The sequence below is a fragment of the Esox lucius genome, chromosome 8, assembly GCF_011004845.1.
Source record: "Esox lucius isolate fEsoLuc1 chromosome 8, fEsoLuc1.pri, whole genome shotgun sequence".
Classification (NCBI taxonomy): domain Eukaryota; kingdom Metazoa; phylum Chordata; class Actinopteri; order Esociformes; family Esocidae; genus Esox; species Esox lucius.
Genome location: NC_047576.1, coordinates 19,264,790 through 19,283,431, shown reverse-complemented (window position 1 = coordinate 19,283,431; position 18,642 = coordinate 19,264,790). Strand labels below are relative to the sequence as shown.

General features: G+C 46.9%; 1 protein-coding gene across 5 annotated transcripts in view; it reads right to left on the bottom strand.

The window, feature by feature from the left end:
* Positions 1–18,642, bottom strand: part of ralgps2 (Ral GEF with PH domain and SH3 binding motif 2) — a 96,491-nt gene that overhangs the window by 62,379 nt on the left and 15,470 nt on the right. For 4 of the 5 annotated variants that reach the window (XM_034293658.1, XM_010872025.5, XM_020048953.3 and 1 more), the window contains exons 2-5: positions 8,208–8,296; positions 7,215–7,338; positions 6,952–7,056; positions 5,630–5,680 (exon numbers count right to left, since the gene is read on the bottom strand). In XM_034293658.1, the coding sequence (XP_034149549.1) occupies positions 5,630–5,680; positions 6,952–7,056; positions 7,215–7,271 (213 nt within the window). In that variant the 5' untranslated portion in view covers positions 7,272–7,338; positions 8,208–8,296. Of the gene's footprint in view, positions 1–5,629; positions 5,681–6,951; positions 7,057–7,214; positions 7,339–8,207; positions 8,297–8,591; positions 8,611–18,642 lie in introns of those variants that run through there. The other variant, XM_020048952.3, reaches the window with a different exon arrangement.

The window sequence follows — 18,642 nt, the reverse complement described above, 5'->3', positions numbered from 1 at the left end:
TATCAACCACATATCATTAACACTAGTGCACCTAGACCGTGAGACAGACAGACCAAGCAGACAGGTAAAAGACAGAGACAGACAGGTAAGCCCTCTGGTCACGGCAGACTGGACCATGGGTCAGGGACGACATCAAGGGGCCTCTGACGCTGGCCGTTGGATTGGCTGCCGGAAAGCCAAAACGTCCTTCCCCGCCAGCCGCAAACACTTAGAGCAAGCACCTGGCCCAGTGAGACGTGCACGCATACCCACCAAAATAGCGTTTGCAGGCGCGCGCAGAGCAAATCTTTCCCAGATATTAAAACCAGACGTGAGCGGGTGCTTCAAAACCTTGAACAATCACGGGTTCTAAGGCAACAGAGACGGCCCTGCATTAAGAAGAACGGGAACCGGGGCGAGGGGAGAAGATCGGTGAGAGTTGAGAGAGGAGGATGGAGGGAAAAGGCAAACGAGAGGAGAAAGAGCATGTGTGTGTGTGTGTTTATCGGATCAAAAGAGATTAAAATGAAGACGAACAAATGATGGGAACGCACCACGCAGGTCCGCGGGCGCCAGGCTCTGAGTGATGATATATTACCATGGTGCCCAGATCACCGGTCCCAACGGTTGGCGCACGCGGCAGGACAGAGAGGACATTTTTGGCAACAGCGTGCACCAATAGAATCCATCATCTGTCACACAGTATGTGGTGCGAACTCTGATTGGTTCACTGAAGAATGTCCTAAAATCTGGTTTCTGCACATCTTATTAAACCATTCCTATTTCCTAATCTAGAACGTCCAAGGCAACCCATCAAGCCTCACGTAAAGCCCCATGTGTGTTTGAAGGTTCGGGTTATTTTCCACTGGGTACATCTCACTTGATAATCTACCGACACGGGAATAAGGTCAAATCCATGGTCGTAACAAAAATAAAATAAAATAAAATGATACCTTAGCGTTTTACAGCAGTATTTCAACTTGTCCGATTGCCCATAAAACCCTGAACAGTTTGATATATTTCATTTGAATTGCTTGAGTTAAGGGTTTCTATTTACAAGGATATTGATACGTTCAGGTAGTTCCTTGGCCATGAGATCAAAGCATGACAGGCATCTGTTTTCCTATCACAGATTAGAGAGGTTTAGGACTATTGATTTAGTTCTATTGGGCAAAGTGGAGGTTATCTCGCTTTGCAATAGGAGGGTGTAGAGTTATGTCACAGTTTCATGTCGAGTCAGGATTTATTGGGGTGATGGGGGGGGGGGGGGGCTCCTGTGAATACAACTGTGTAACGTCTAAAGGCCACAGTGTGCATTTTTGCTGACCTGTTCTCTCTACATAGTTACAGTTGCCCCTTTGCCACATGGAGACTTCAAGCAGGATCACGCATCACGTCTCCAGGCATGTAATTGTCTCAGAAGGGTTTCAGGAACATTACAGCCAGACTGGTTTACTTGATTACCCCGGGAAGTCCCCAAACATCTAACCAAGAGCATCATTTGGGATGAAATGGGTTGTTGCAGCACAAACGTACCCACGTCAAACCTGCAGCAGCGGCGTGATGCCATCCAATCAGCATGGACAGACATCCCTGTGGAACATTCCAGACACCTTGTAGAACCCACACCACAAACAATTCAGGCTGTTCCAGAGGCTCCAATTTGGTGGATAAATGTAGATAATAAACCGACTACTGACCGGCCTGACTGTGTGAGGAAAACCAATCTATCATCGGGTAGGGCCCGCATTGGACCTTCAAGTTTCAATGCGTCCTCCTTCAGAAACGCCCTTCTGCACTCCAATGGTGTGAAGAATGCTTATTTGAGTATTCGGGGCTTTTCAGTCACCTTCTACTCTGACCTCTGTCAGTAAGGTGTTCCCGCCACAGAACAGCTGCTTAATAGACGTTTCTTTGATTATTTTACCATTCTCTATTAGCTCTAGAGACGGTGGCGTGTGAAAATCCCAGGACAGCGGTTTCTGAGGCGCTGGAACCACCACATCTGGCGCCAACGATCATACCACTGTCAACGCCACATACAGTAGATCACACGTCATCCCCATTCTAATGTTTGATCGAACAATAACAAGGCAAAGTTCTTCACCATGTCTGCCTGTATTATGTATTCAAGTGACTTTAAGCGCCCGGTGTCTGTGTGGAAGCTCAGCGGTGCCACACACAATACACACTCCACTCTGTCAATCATCCCCCTCTAAAGCCCCCAGCCCACAGTTGTCATCCACCTAGTTGTCATTCTACTTCCCCTTCGGCTACTAATCGCTCCCAGACTGACAGGGAGGGAGAGGAGAAACAGATGACAGCTCCAACGTCAGAAAGCAAGAGACGTGGATAATCAAAGCACTGAAGATGCCTGGAGGAAGACAGAGTTGAAGTGATTGTGCCTGATGCATTATCACACCACACACAAATGCATCACCTCAACAGAACAATAAAACCTGTATTTATGAACTACATTTCCCCGGTTGTCAAAGCACCTAACATGGTGTGGTAGTTACCTCAGGAAATAGGCCACCTGGCACTCCCTCATTACCCTAACATTTAACACCCCACGACGCATTCCTCACATCTCAACTAAAGGAAACGCTAAATGATGTCTCATAAAAGACAGAAAAGGGTCAAACTTTCGCAGTTCTCTCATAAACCCGCCCAATTACAACTTGCCTTTGTAAAATCAGCAGGGAACTGTTCTAGAGCAAATCCAAAAGCCACTAAGAATTTATTCATAACTTTATCGTCTCGTTTCATTTTAAAGGCATTTAAAACAGCTCAATGCACATGGCCCTTGGCTTGACAACATGGTCCTGGGGTTTGTGTGTGTTGGATGTGGAAGGGCATGATGGTAGTGGACTTTAACGGTGCTAGTAAAGTTCTGTCAGCCTGATAAACCATGCCAGACAAGTTTCAGCAGAATGCACATCGTCCTGATCTAGGATGAAGTGCCACAGTCAGTCAATCAGGGAATCAATCAACAGATCCCTGCTACCACAAAGCCTGCATCTTGTGCTTTAAGCAAAGCACATAAAATTCCCTTTGTCCTACACTCACCTCACTGCCTATCAGCCTTAACGGTAGGCCTGGCTAAAGCCAACCAATGGCATCTAATGGAGTACCAACAACATTTAATTGCATCTTCCCTTGCTATTCAAACTTGCGATGGTTTATTTGATTTGTTATTATTGTAATTTTCCACTGGCATTGTCAACGTAAACAAATGTCCACCATACAAATAAAGAAAGCTTAGTTGAATGGCCGAGACTGAATAAGGTTGACGGCCGTCGTAATGGGAATTTAGTGCTTGTGTGTGGTACTATTATGTAGGAGGCCAGACAGGGGACCCCTAGGACGCCATCAAACTGCCTGAGTGCAGTGTGCCTGTGACTACTAAATCATTCAGACCATTACCTTACCTACATCCAGCTAGCTATACCAAAATTATTCTGGATGTGTTTTCCTTTTGACTAACCTATTTGGGACGGAAAATGGGTTTAGGGTTAGACTAGGTTTACAGGCTAATTGTTAGGTTATGTTTGAGGGCTGGTCACATTCAAGATAAAATAGGATTTTCAATGGGGAAAAGTAGTCCCCACAACAATAGAGGTTCCTTAAGTGTGTGTGTGTTTGTTCTGGAGTCTCAGCCCCATGTTGGCTAGTCTGACATTTTAAGTGGTAAACTCATAGTGTAGGTCTGCATTCCATCCATAAAGCATATGATGCTTTAAGATGAGTTTTCCAGAGACATTCAAAGACCAAAAGAAAGATTGACGGGTGGGGAGAGAAAATCCAGATAAGCGGGGGAGAAAGATCTTGAAGGATGTCAAATGATCAGCAGGCAACATGGCCGCTTTGCAACCTCCACTTTTGGCTCAGATCCTCCCACTGGTAGCACCGTTCCCCACCTCCTCATCTCTCTCCCGTTCTCCAGCGAGGCTCCAGCCGGACACACATCCATCTTCCCTAACAAGAACCAGACATGGAACAGCACTAATGTTTTCAGAAAACAACGCTTGTAAACGGCAGCAGAAGGTTTCGGCAACACGTCCGCAACAGCTGAAGAAGAGCCCTTTCACATTTCGTAAGTGGTTTTCCTACTTAGGCTGGCAGAGACCTTCACATCATCGTTCAGTAACCCAACAGCTACCATCATCTGGCGCTTCTGCTCAATCCAAACAGCTTATTTAACTGTACTACAAGTCCCCACTCGTCAAACAGCTATTTAGTTATTAAAAAGTTATTGGGTAGCCTGGTCAGAATATTACTCCATAACAGAGCTGTAACACACCAGAACACTATAGTGCTGACTGTACATTTCAGCCCTGGAGATGACGACCTTTCCAAGAGGCAGCATTCTAATGGATGGCTAGTAGCCTGCTTTGCAGCCAGGCACTGCGCCGGTGCCAGCTTCCATAAACCCGCGGCTATAAAATCCTTATTACAACTACAGCCAACAATCAGGACAGCTTGGAAACAATCGGCCGGAAAATGTGACAGAGTATTTTTTCATTGCCGCTAATATGCAATGTGTCAATACGCGTCTCTACGAGGGCCCGGTCCAAGGGCTGATAACAAGCCACGGCTGGGGCCGAGACTAATGAAGGGAAGGGATCCTGAGTCAATCTCTTACAGTTAGGCCACCTCCACGGCACAGGCCAGGTTGTGCCTTCGAAAGGAGTTGGTCGCAGAAAAATACTTTTGGGGAAAAGTTTCTAAAACGTAGCTATATCGGCTTTCACGATCCGGGTCATGTACCATTAAGACCGGTGACGGCTGAGTAGTTCCACTCGCCTGGGAGAAGGAAACAAAAGCTTTTGTGATGCGTGTGTAACTTAGGACTTATGTACTGGCGTCAATGAGAGAGAGAAGTCTGGTCAGGGTTTACCCTGATAGAACAACAGATAACAGGCAGAACTTTGCCCATCCCTCACAGTAAAACACCAAGTGTCTCCAGGCTTTTTTCCCCCTCACCATTATACTTCCTATATTCAGTTAAACAAACTGAACGATTTAACAGGGCCCACGTGCGCAGATGGTTTTTTTCCATTGTAGATGTGAGGGGAAGAAAAGTGACAGGGGTGGAAACTTCAGGGAAGTCAATTCAGTGACGGCTCTGTATTATGGAGCCGTCACACCCACCCAGGTGCCTGCCAACATACACACACGGGTCACTCCACTGGAACCATAAGGTGCCCTTTGCTCTTACTCCATCCTTTTCCTTTGACAGGTTACCCTCTCTTTTCACCAAATGCCTTTTCAATCCCAGGCCGGCCCGCGTGCGGTCAGAACAGAATAAAGGCATGAAGAGAGGCCGGAAGTCAAGCTGCCATTGACTGGATGTTGATTCATTGTCCGGGAGGCAGACCGCAACCAACTCAAGAGTCTTTCGTCCATTTCCTTCTTCATTTTGGGGTGCATCCTAGTTTCAGCCACAGCAAGTGGGTCTGAGTCGTGTGGGTGTGTCTTTAACTGTTCCGCTGTGGCCAACCCCAAAACACAGGTTAGCCCTGCGGCCGGGCCGCTCACTTTTGACACACGATGACTCTTTTTCACATTTACGATTTACAGGGTGTGAGAATGTGTGTGTGTGTGTGTGTGTAAGTGGATACGGAGGGGGACAGACAGACAAACTCACCTCAGGTTGGATGGCTTTGAACACCGGGGCGTCCATGAGAGTGATCTGACCCTGGAGACAAAGGGAAAGAATATAGTAAAAAATATGGGGGTACAGAGTAGTAATTAGCACCAATAGTTTACTTGACATCATTGCAGTGGCTCTCAAATCTAATTCAAACCTCCCAGAATAACCTAGATATTCCACTTATGGGAAAAGGGGTAATGAGCGCCCCCCATCTGCCAAGCAGGGTACAGCATTTCATACAGGGAAAAAGTTCCCCATTGAATGCAAATCAATTGTGGACTTTGTCAGCATTAAAGACCTGCTGTAGTAATAACAAATCACAGCTGAGACACAACGCTTAAGTCACACTGCCTGAAAAAAACCTATGGTCCTAAATCATATACATTCTCTGCAATATAGAGAGCTTTAGCTTTCCAGGGAAATCCCATTCATTTTACCTTAAAGACGGATAGGCTAGTCCAATGAATAATAACAATAGCCATTGTGGTGTTCAGCAGAAGCTTTTAACCAACAAACGTGCCATCATGCATGTGTACATTTTAAGTGAGTGGCCCCGGGAATCGAACTCACATTCCTAGCGATGAAAGTAACATGCCCTACCAACAGAGGCATATAGGACCAATCCACGCAAGCAGGCCATCTGTCATCTGACATCATGGAAACTAACTGGAAGACATTAAAGAGAAGGACTGTGCTGATCCATCAATCAGACTCAGAGACTTGGAGACTTGGAGCTTTTGGATTGGCCTCGTTCTTTTGAGCTTGTCAGAGGAAATTAGGGCCAGTGTCCCCCTGCCAACATGCATCAATTATTACTGATCACTCACCACCTCACTCCTTTTCTCTGCTCTTTCTAGAAAAATCTCTTATTCTTTCCCTCAACTACCAAAGTCGAGTTTCAGGGAACAGAACTGAAATAGAACAGTTTAAAGAACAACAGAAAATAGAATGGAAACAGAACCTGGGAATATAGGCAACCTGCAGTGTTCCGGAACCACTGTTCTCTAACCTTGAACTATAAAAGGAAAGGCAGTGTCCTAGATTGGTCCAGAGGTCCAGGTCCCAGCCTCCAGCATGCCGCTACAGCATGGGTTTGAATCCAGCCCGCTGCTCTAGCAGATAGAACTAACATCCACACTGACTCTTCCAAAACGGCATAAATGCCTTCATTTTGTTTTTGTTGATATAATACATATTTATTGAATTAGTAGTAAAGCCCATTACTTTTGGAAGATTAAAACTAAATTGAGATCTTGAGATTCTGATCAAGAAGCAGGACGGCAGAGACAGCTGCTCTCGTTTCTACGGGGACTTACGGCATACTCCTCCGGGGTGACCTTCAGGACATCGAAGACGACCGCGTCAAAGCTCTTCTTCGGCTCGGAACCCTTATCACTGAGAGACTCCGAGCTGCTGCTCTTCTGGATGGACACACAGGGACACGTGTTAGGGACATGAGACATAGGCAACTAAAACCTAAAAGTAACGTTACCCCGTATCACCCCAGTGGGCAGTGTGCACGGTTTCCTCCCAAACCTGCACGGACACATGAAATGCAGGGGCGTGGGCGGGGTCTCACCTCCGAGGTGGCGGCAGCGGCGGTGGTGACGCATGATTGGCCATTGGGGAGGTCCATGATTCCCACACCATCTGTCTGTCAGCGCAGGAGAGAACTCCTCATCCTGATCCTAAGTGTAGGCACTCTGAACAGACACACAACATTGAATAACGAATAAGTTCATGTCTAACTTTCCTACTGGTACTGACTCTGGCTCAACACTGCCCCCTTGTGAACCAAACGGGTGCAGACTCACTTCAGATGGGGAAATGAGCAACAATTCTATCTAGGTGCCAAGCGCTTGCCCGTGCTCTCACACACCAACTCACTCACTCACTAAGCGGGGTTTAACTAGCTCAGTTGGCAGCGTAATCCTCAGGCATTAGAGCAAGCGTGCAGAGACAGACAGAGAAAGGAGATAGTGTGTCTGGGGTAGGTAGCCGACAGCAGAAGGGGCTTAGCTCCAGGCATTAGCCAAAGATCTGGAGCAGCAGGGCGGATGGGGAGAAGTTAGCTTGCCCTATGGAACACTTCACACATGCAGGCTTATAGTAGCAATCAACAACTTCCAGCCAGCATCCCTGAAGCCCAGAATTGTCTGCCTTTCCAAAATATGGGAACAGATTGGTAACAGTGACATGTTCTAATACCTCCAGCTGTCGAACATCATCCCTAATGTTCTCACTGAACACAAGACAACCTTGGCTTTTGGAGGCTCTTCTGCTATACTCTCTTCCTGTGTGTGTGTGTGTGTGTGTGTGTCGCTAACCAAGCTACAATAACAAAGGCTTCCTTCCACAGATCATGAGCCCGCCAACGTGAACCAGTACAGCTCTCTGTCTGTGTCTAAGTGGATAGAGTACTGGCCAGTTGTAAATAGTCCAGAACACTCTGTCCCTCTAACCTTCTGTCACAATAAACAAAGGCTTAATGCGGCTTTGATTCTTCGCTTACTGCAGCTTGTGCGGTACATTAACACACACACACACACACACACACACACGCTGTGCTTACCAGCGGTTTCAGATGGGCATAGTGCTGGAGCGTTGGTGTCTTCTTGACACTGCAGGGTGTTTAATCAGTATCCTCCTGACACCTACCGTCTGGAGAGAACAGAGGATGTTTGGTTAATGGTGAGCACAGGCTCAACCCATGAACGCAGACCCACGCACGCACGATATTAACACAAAAACAAGGCTGTGTATAATGTTTGTATGTACTACACCATCTCACACATGGTCATAGACGTGCAAAGTTTTATTTAGAAACATGATAAAAACATGAAACTGGTTCCAAGGACGAGCTCAGAGCATTAACTCAGGAAGACGGCTTGGCCACAGTAACCTAAACATTATTCTCATACAGGCTGACTGATTTCACACAGACCACAAACCTTACCGAAAGGATGAGCTCTGACACTGGTAAAACACTAGCAGGGGGCGTCAACAGGAGGCCCGGGGACCCTCAACAGGAGGTCCTCAATGGGAGGCCCGAGTTACCAAACAATCGTTCAGAGCAAAATATATATGCATTTTGATTTTTGGATGAAGTTTCTCTCCAGGATTAGGCGGTTCCTATCCTGTTTTATGCAACGCTTAAGGTCCCAGACCCAACGGGTCAATGTCATTAGTGATCTCTAACCTTTCTGAAAAGCTTCTAACCTCCTTTAGCTAATGTGGTTTCTTTTGTTCAGAGTTAGGTCCAAGTCATTGTCAGGAGTCCACTACTCGCTGCAATATGATGTGGTTAGTTGAAACAAAATAATTATCCCTACATTCTAAGACAGGAAACCATTTTTCAGAAGGAACAGAAAACAACAAACAGGAACTAGCTCAGATGAGGCATCCCATGTTTAGAACTGGTTTCGCCAAAGGCTGTATTCTCCAATTTACTGGTAGGTGTCTTGGTCTGGCCAGCAGTTACATTTGTTTCCATAACCCAGGTCATGTGATTCCTTCCCTTTCTCCTCCACATTCCTGCAGGCACTGAGAGCAGCCACCAGGGGGCTCTACATGCCCACTCATCTGTCTGTGGAGACCAGCGGTTTCCTTCCAAAGCCTGTATGTAGGCCCTGCTGATCCCTGGAGGTGTTTCGGTGAAGACAACGACATACAGGGCCCGTCGCTCCAGGACAGAGAACACAACCCCTTGAGCAAATACCTGGAAACATCACACACACTGTGTGTCCTGAACACATGACTCCTGATAGGTCCACACACCAACAGATGACTCTGTCAACAGCGGAGCGTTGTAAGGAACGTGTCACTTCACACCCACAGAGCCAGGCTGGGAAAAGACACAACACTGGGAAGGTAGTCAGGACCAATACGCTGTGAGGTCTCTGGAAACAAACAGTCTCCATCACTTTTACGTAGGTCCGGACTTCTAGAACCTGCTGCATGGTGTCATCACACACACACACACACACACACACACACACACACACACACACACACACACACACACACACACACACACACACACACACACACACACACACACACACACACACACACACACACACACACACACACACACACACACACACACACACACACACACACACACACACACACACACACACACACACACACACACACACACACACACACACACACACACACACACACACACACACACCTTCCCTCAGAGACAGTCAGGCTGGTCCAGTGGGAGAGTTTCTACAGACAAACAGGATTAGCATGTTGCTGGTGTGACAGTTGGCCATGCTGTAAGACACTAAGCTCTGCTGTGTTTTCAGTGTGATCGGGGTCAGGATCAAGAGGCGCGGCAGAGGGGTTCAGTAAACAGACATGTGACATCACTGTGAGGTCACGAGCTTCAGCTGAGACTTCAGTGGGTTTTAACCACCATGGACTGAGTGTGACACTAAATGCTTCACTTTTGTCACATCGGCTGCATGCATGCACACAAACATCCCACAGCTAAACTGAATGCCACAGAACACATCAAATGACCTCAAACAGGCCATCCTTTCTGCACACTGATAGGCCCAGATATAGAAACTACTGTTCTCTCCAGCAGCTCGGTGTGTCTCCGCCAGCCTGCACCATGCAGTCCTAAAGTGGGCAGAGTGCAGCATCTTTGTAAGGCCCAAAGTGGGTCATTGGGTTCACTATGTGAAGTCATGAGGGAGGGGCGCAGACGCACATACAGACAGGCACACACACGTGCGCACGCACACACAGACAGGTGCGCACACACAGAAAGGCGCGCGCACACAGACAGGCGCGCGCAGGCACGCACACGCGCGCACACACACAGACAGAGACACACGCGCACAAACAGACAGAGACACACATTATTATCAAAGTGAGGACTGGTGATTTAGTACCATGCTAAAAAAAAAAAACTAACCCTAAACTGAACCTCAAGTCTGAAAGCTTATTTTCAAAGTGAAGACCAGCCATATGACTTCAGGGAGATTATAAAAGAGGAACACACTCCGTGCCTTTTTCAAACATACTGTAATATACTTACTTTTATGTGGCCAACATTTTAGAATGGACCACAGATGTCACTGTCTCCGCAAACTAAAATGACCTTTAAAAGGAGAAATTCATAAGTTCCTCCCTAGCGTCAACAATGGGAATAGCAAACCTAAATAGCTGTAACAACTAATAACACAAAAACAACCAAGCGGCAATGTATGTTTTTGAATAACTGTTTCGACACCCCTCCTGTGGTATATCGATAACCAAGAAAACCTTTTTTTTACAGCTACTTGTTTAAGGTACTGGCACAGCATAAGCAGAGCTTCCTATGTTTAGCCTGGCAGCCAACGAGAACAGTACTATCTAGCATGTCATTTTAGCCTATACTGTCCACGGAATAACTGTAACCAAGTGACCAAACACTTAGTACTTTTCCCAGAATTGTGTGTTACCAGAAAGAAACAGACTATGGATAGTACTTTTAATATACTATCTAGCTATCTACTTATGGAGTTAACCAGGAGGAGATGTACAGTTGATATAAAAAGTCTACACACCCCTGTGAAAATCCCAGGTTTTTGTGATGTAAAAGAATGAGACAAAGACAAATCATGTCAGACCTTTTTCCACTTTAAATGTGACCTGTAATGTGAACAATTCAATTGAAAAACAAACATTATGGGTAATGGTCTGATGAAACCAAGGTAGAACTTTTTGGCCCTTATTCCAAAAGGTATGTTTGGCGCAGAAAAAACACTGCACATCACCCAAAGTACACCATACCCACAGTGAAGCATGGTGGTGGCAGCATCATGTTTTGGGCAGTTTTTCTTCAGCTGGAAACAGGGCCTTAGTCAGGGTGGAGGGAATTATGAACAGTTCCAAATACCAGGCAATTATGGCAGAAAACATTCAGGCGTCCGTAAGAAAGCTGAAAATGAAGAGGATGTTCAACTTTCAGCATGAAAACGACCCAAAGCACACATCCAAATCCACAAAAGCATGGCTTCACCAGAAGGTTGAACGTTTTGGAATGGCCCAGCCAGAGCCCAGACCTGAATCCAATTGAACATCTGTGGGGTGATCTGAAGAGGACTGTGCACAGGAGATGTCCTCACAATCTGACAGATTTGGAGTGCTTTTGCAAAGAAGAGTGGGCAAATATTGCCACGTCAAGATGTGCCATGCTACTAGACTCCTACCCAAAAAGACAGAGTGCTGTAATAAAATCAAAAGGGGCTTCAACAAAGTATTAGTTTAAGGGTGTGCACACTTATGCAACCAGGTTATAGTGAGTTTTTTATTTTTTATTTTTCCCCTTCAAGGATTTCAGTTTTTTCCCCCAATTGAATTGTTCACGTTATAGGTCACATTAAAAGTTGAAAAAGTTCTAACATGATTTATCTTTGTCTCATTCTTTTTCATCACAAGAACCTGGCATTTTCACAGGGGTGTGTAGACCAGATGAAGACATGAGAAAATTGTAAAGACCCCAATGAGCGTGAGCGCACCAATGATAAACTACTTGTTCTCCATTTCAAAGAACTTCTTTCTCCAATACCTTTTATTTTATAATTAAAATGGCACCTTAAAAAAAGTAGATTTGGCTATATGAGAAGTTATGATCAAGATGCCACTCACTGCTCAGTCTCACACACATTTTTAAACAGTGGACTGGGTTTTTACCTCAGTCTGAGGAGCAAGAGCAATGACTCACCCGGCACCAGTGTTCAATGTCATACCTCAAGCTGTCCTAAGTCACTGCACCATCTGTTACATAGATCCATCAATCCACCTGGGGGTTTCAAGCTGTGGCCCACGAACCTGCAGGTGATCTGCAATTACGCGGTTGACAATAGCGACCATATTTCTGTTACGGTCAATAAAAATAGCATTGCAAATTTCGGGACTACAAAAGCTTGATTGATCGGATTGTCCACGGAACATAAACAGTAAGGAACGGCTGCTAGACACCCTAATGACGCGGGGGGGGGGGGGGGGGTGCATATGGCTGAGAGATGACACCCGAGCAGTCCCAGCTGGGAGGGCGTTCTCCTCGGCCCCTCTGCGGGTCATAGCAGGGGGTAGGCGGAGGCTCTCTATGGGAGCAGGGCCCTCATTAACGTAGAAGACCTGAACTCTGGGGAAGAAGCTTTTCAAGTCAACATGACCCTACACCGACGTAGCCTGAAACGGGTTACACACGTCGCCCGAATGTCGTTAACATTGCCTTAACTGTCCAAACACCTGACGGTAACCACTCGACCAAGAATCAAACCGTTAGATCCATCATCACAACGGTTTGATAAAGGATCAAAGGATCTGAAACCGCAGTCCGATTGCCCAGATGACCTCTGTGTGTGTGTGTGTGTGTGTGTGTGTCTCCTGTTATTTCAGTCAGAGCGTGTGGTATTGATCTGAAGTTAAGAGGGACTGGGGCACACACTCCCAGCCTGTCGTTACAAGCAGGTCGATACACACCGATGATGTGTCGGTTGACTCAATCTTCATTCCCCGTGGTCAGTTCTGTGGTGCAGCAAGTTTCCAGTCATGAAATATTTTGTGTATGAAAGATGAGTGGGTTGAATGCGAGGGGGATTGTGCTATTAAAACAAGAGGCTGAAAAGCTTCTCAACAACTGTTAGTGGAGTTTGGCTGTAAAGAGGCAGGGTATTGGAGGAGCTTGCTGCCATGACTAGGGTTAGGGTTGCATATCCTCCTCTATTCCCCCAAGAGACACTGACGGCTTTCGCCAGCTCCTATCACAACTGTGCCCTGCTGTCTTCAACCCAAAGACATAACGAGGAATCGTAGCTAGACACGGTTTCTCTACTTATTAAACTAGCTAAATGGATGTCTACTTCGCTGTGGCCAGAACTTTCATCTTGCCGTAACGGCCATTAGGCTAGCTCCGACCAAAACATCTGACGCGATTCAACAGAAGAGACGAGCATTCCTCAGCTATCGGTTATGAAGTCTATTCCAGTCTGTCACGTCAAGAGCTAAGTGTGAGTTAAGAAGATAATGTGACATATATAAATAGTTCATTTTGATTGGCCAAACAATGAGGCAGAGGACGGCCTGCGAGTCGTGAGGAAACATGTCGCTCCTCTCAAAAAGAAAAGCAATTCCTTCATCCAATTTTACCCCCCCCCCCCACTCGGTATAGAGCGCGTCTCCCCCCATTCTACTCTTTAGTCAGACAGCAACTGAACTTCACCATGTCTGCATGCTTTTTATACAGACTTTTGCAGCCAATTTATTTGCATTGCGCATCAACAAGCGAGTGTACCTAAAGAAAAACGAACACTGTGTGTCTTTGCGTTAGGTTCAGCCCTGTGATCTTCCTGTCCGCCAGGCACAGGGGGCAGCACGAGCGTCCGACCACACGCAGGTCACCGTGACAAGCAGAGGACTGAGCGGGCAGGGCCTCAACTCACAGGCTCCAAGAGAGACAACCAGGCTCCGGGATCCATTTGAGGTGGTGACAGATGGTGACGGGGCTCTGCACACACCCACCTGTCACTGTCAGAGGAACACAGGCATTTGCAGAAGCAGCTCACACCCGCGCGTCCGTATCCTGGATGTCACGAAACACTTCACTACAGCTAACCGGAAAAAATCCAATAAATTTGAGAACATTTTATCTACCTGGATTTTACTTAAATGGCCTGCCTACACCTCATCAATGGGTGTTTTTATTTCTCTCAGACTACCGGGTAACACTTCCAGCATGTGTATTTGGAGTGTGGCGCGGTGCTCTAAGACACGGCATCACAGTACAGCTCCGTCACCGCGGCCAGGTGCTGGAATCCTGCCCACGGCATACCGACACGCCTAGGAAGAAGAGCGGCGGCAGGGTGGCCGTTGGAGAGGGTTGGACTCCTCACGCTATAGAGACACCTCAGGGGGTCAACATAAAGCAACTGGTTGTTTCTAAATGGGTTATCATCTTCATCCCTGGTAATGAAGAGAGCGGCGGGGGCGAAGAAAAGCACACGGATCACCATACACTAACATTTACATTTCCCTAAACACCCGGAGAGGGATGTGAAAATACACACAGCCAGCAGGCAGCATGCAGTTACAAGGGTTCGGCCTGTGGCTGAGATTCCACTGGTCCTTATCTGGGTCTTGGCAGGAGCTCTGACCTTGGGAGCATGCTTTAGCTTTTTGTTTTGTTTTTTGCCCTGTTCAAAAAACGTGACGCTAACACAGCCAAACGCTAGCTACCTCTCCCCTTCTGGTCCCAGTCTCTGGTTGATGAATAGAGCTCAGGCTGTGGCTGCCACACTGTTCAGCCGTGCCCCAGTCCTCCGCAGACAGACATCATAAACAGGCAGGATTTAGGCTAGCGAGGAAGACCGGAGAGACAAGTGAGCAAGCCAGGAGGCAGACAGACCATAAACAACCAGAATTTGGGCAGAGGAGGAAAACAAGACAGACAGAGACCATAAAGGAGGATACAGCCAGAGGGAGAAAAAAAAAAAAAAAAAACTCTGAGCCACAGACGAGGGCAGGGGGAAATTGTTGCAAAAAGAAGCAGCGTGGATGGTGTCAGTCGGTCAGTCAGACAACCAGCATCATTAAGTGACGGCGGCCAGGGGACGACGGCCAGGGGACGACGTGAGAACCAGGCCCAACCGGCTGAAGGTCTCATCTCTACTGCTGCCCAGTGAGGCAGAGTATCGAGTCCTTCAGAATCCAAGTTCACAGTTCGACATCATAGGGAGACAAGTCTGAATGTCAAATTAAACTGGACTAATGTGCTGACTAACAGCAGTGTTTTCCCATCCCATCCATGTTAAATGCATATGGCCTGTATCACACAGCCGATGGGAAAACGCCTGTGTGTCAATGCGTGTCCACGTGTCTGAGGGTGCGTGTGCACGTGTGTCAGAGATGTACACGCAGAATTAGATGGCACGTGTTAGAAATAGATTGCAAATATACATCCCCTATTCAAACTAAAGCACAATCAGTATAAGATTCTCTGCCAAATTTAAAGCAAACAGCTAATACCGATTACTATTATCATCCAACACCAATTGCTGGCCAATATATTACTGCATGCCCAGTTCAGGGGACTAGAGGTCACCAAGAGTTGAAAGGTTATTGTGGCCTATAAGAGCTAGGGCAGTGTTGGCTGGTTCCGGGTCAAATCGGCAGCGCCCCCATTGAGGACGGATCAGCAGCTTGACATTGGCACAGCCAGGATTGTCTGTCTCCCTGTTGAGTCACAGGGTACGCCTCCCATTGTCCCCAGGAACCTGTTTACTCGGGGGGAGCCAGTGTGTGTGTGTGCGCGCGTGCGCGCGTGCGTCATCTCTCATCAGGAGTGAATGGGAGAAGAGAGCCACTGCTTTATTAGGCCCCTAGAGGGGCCAGGTACACAAAGTTCACTAGCTCGTAGAACAGACAATCTGCGGTAGTCAAAGCAGTTTACAAAGGGCTGCTCAAAGGAGATTGGGCTAAACATGTTTGGCTTCATCCCTACGTCATAATCTGAACATACCCTTTCAAATCCAAACAGCTAAGTTGTGCACTACACCCACAACCTGTTTCTAACACCCACACAGCTCATTTCCCAGGAGAAGGTGCCTGTCATGCCTCAGGCTTTTGGGCAGAATAGACTTGAGAGCGACATGCTGAAACTTGACACAGCAGTCACCCCCGTCTAAAACACACTCCCCTTGGCTCTACTAACGCACCATTGGCAGGCTTGGCCAAAACAATGCCATGGCTCTGGTAATAACAGGCACAGGGAAGCCTCCCATCCAATGCCATGGCTCTGGTAATAACAGGCACAGGGAAGCCTCCCATCCAATGCCATGGCTCTGGTAATAACAGGCACAGGGAAGCCTCCCATCCAATGCCATGGCTCTGGTAATAACAGGCACAGGGAAGCCTCCCATCCAATGCCATGGCTCTGGTAATAACAGGCACAGGGAAGCCTCCCATCCAACGCAGCTGGGACATACATGAACACAGCAACTCTGCTAGAAACAAGAGGGATGGAGCTGTACACCCCATGACCTCCTGTTTTTTTTCTTCCATGTTGACTGAAGCTGTTCAGCAGGCAGCACTGTGGAGCTGTGATCCTGCTGCTAGGCCAACAGGAACTGGGAGATGCCAGGGAGGGAGGGAGGGAGGGAGGGAGGGAGGGAGGGAGGGATGACCCCCCCACCACCACCCTCCCCTCCGGACTCCTTTGAAATTCAGCACGCCTCTCCCTCCATTCCCAGGGTGACATCATCCTCCATCTCCCCTCTCTCTATTAGCTTTTCTTTCTTTCTTTCCCCCTCCAGGTTGTTGAGAGATAGAAGAGACACTATAAAGAGCCACAGACGTTCCTCTCTGCTCGTTCAGGCCTGGGGTGACATTTGACAAGATTCAAGTGCCACTAAACACCACATCAAATTAAATAGTAACGTTGATATGATGTTTAGTGACATCTTAAATCACCCACCAATTACAGCCCACAACTACAGGAAAATGCAGATTCTTCTTTAGCTTCAGAAATCACAGGATACTCAGGGCGTTACGGAGTCAAATGAAAGAAACCAGTTCATAGACATGACCCGAAGAGCTAGAGACCCAAAGATCTAGAGACCAAATGAGTTGAACTCTGGCGCACCCAAGCACAAGGTATTTACTAAAACCAACCCAAGAGGGGAAAAAACCCAAAGTGGGCGAAACATAAAATCGAAGAAAAAAGGCTCAATTAATCTTAATGTAGAAATAAACTAATACACCCAGTATTGGTCTTACTGTAATTACCACATAGGACATTTCATTCCGGGGGGGGTTGGGGTGTGTAACCAACTCATGCCACCAACTGAAACACTCCATTTTTATTCATAGTTTCTAAACGTTTAAGCTAAATGGTGTTTTCGGTTTCATCAGCCTTGTGTTTAAACAAGTTAGTATGGAACCACTGTTGTATACATTTCATATTTAATGGTCAAATGCATGAATTTACTCACAAGCTACAGTAGCAAAAATAATGCGCTACCAGGCAATGATGTAGATGATGGGAACCACCTGTAATAATGCTAACACATTGTACTGAATAGTGTTCATGTCATTTATGTCTAAAATCATTTTAGTCTTGGAGTATCATTTTGGTATCCGGTATATAAATACTAATCCTGGTATCGGTTTCAAGGTCAGAATTCGGTATCATCACACTCCTACTATACAGTGATTTGTTGACAGTTGTGACACGGCCCGGAGTCTTCAAGCTTTGGAACGAAGCCACAGAACAACAGACTGCACGAGGCGTAGGCAGGGCCATACCTCTCCGATATCTGGACGCCTGGAAACTATGTATTGAACACCAGTGGCTTCCAGCGCTTTCTATTGGCTGTTACATTTCAATACCTCACCCTACCCCACACGCATGGAAGAACAAAACGCAGTAAAAATAATCACACTGTTGATTAAAGTTACAGCTTCCTTCACTTCTTGAAAACCATGCTGTTGCTGCACTTCCAATCTCTCCCCCCATAACCCTGGCGCCAAGCATTACTTCGCCCCCCACCATCTCAGAAAACCCTTTACCTCGGGAAACGCCAATGTAGCGACTGCTGTTTGGAGCTGCGTCACTGAGCATGACTCGGATAACAATGCTGAAGCACAGCCCCCTTCACAAGCCAACACACACCACATGGATGAGTCCCTCCAACCAGGCACTAATCAAACAGCCCATTACAGCTTAAACACAGGAGAGTCAGTCTGCAGAACCTTGCCTTAGGCTGTGGAGGCGACGGCATGGTACTAATGACAGGCTCTATCGACAACTTCAATAAGACAGATGGGGTGGGGGGGGCTGGAAAACAAACTACTGTAAGTAAGTCAGGATAAGATCTGCTATATTAGTAAATAGATGTGTGGGGGGGGGGGGTCCCCTTCTGACTGACGATTCAAACAATAACTCTGTGTAATAGATCTTGCTAGTGGGCAATTTCATTGAAAAAAGATGAAGGTGGTGA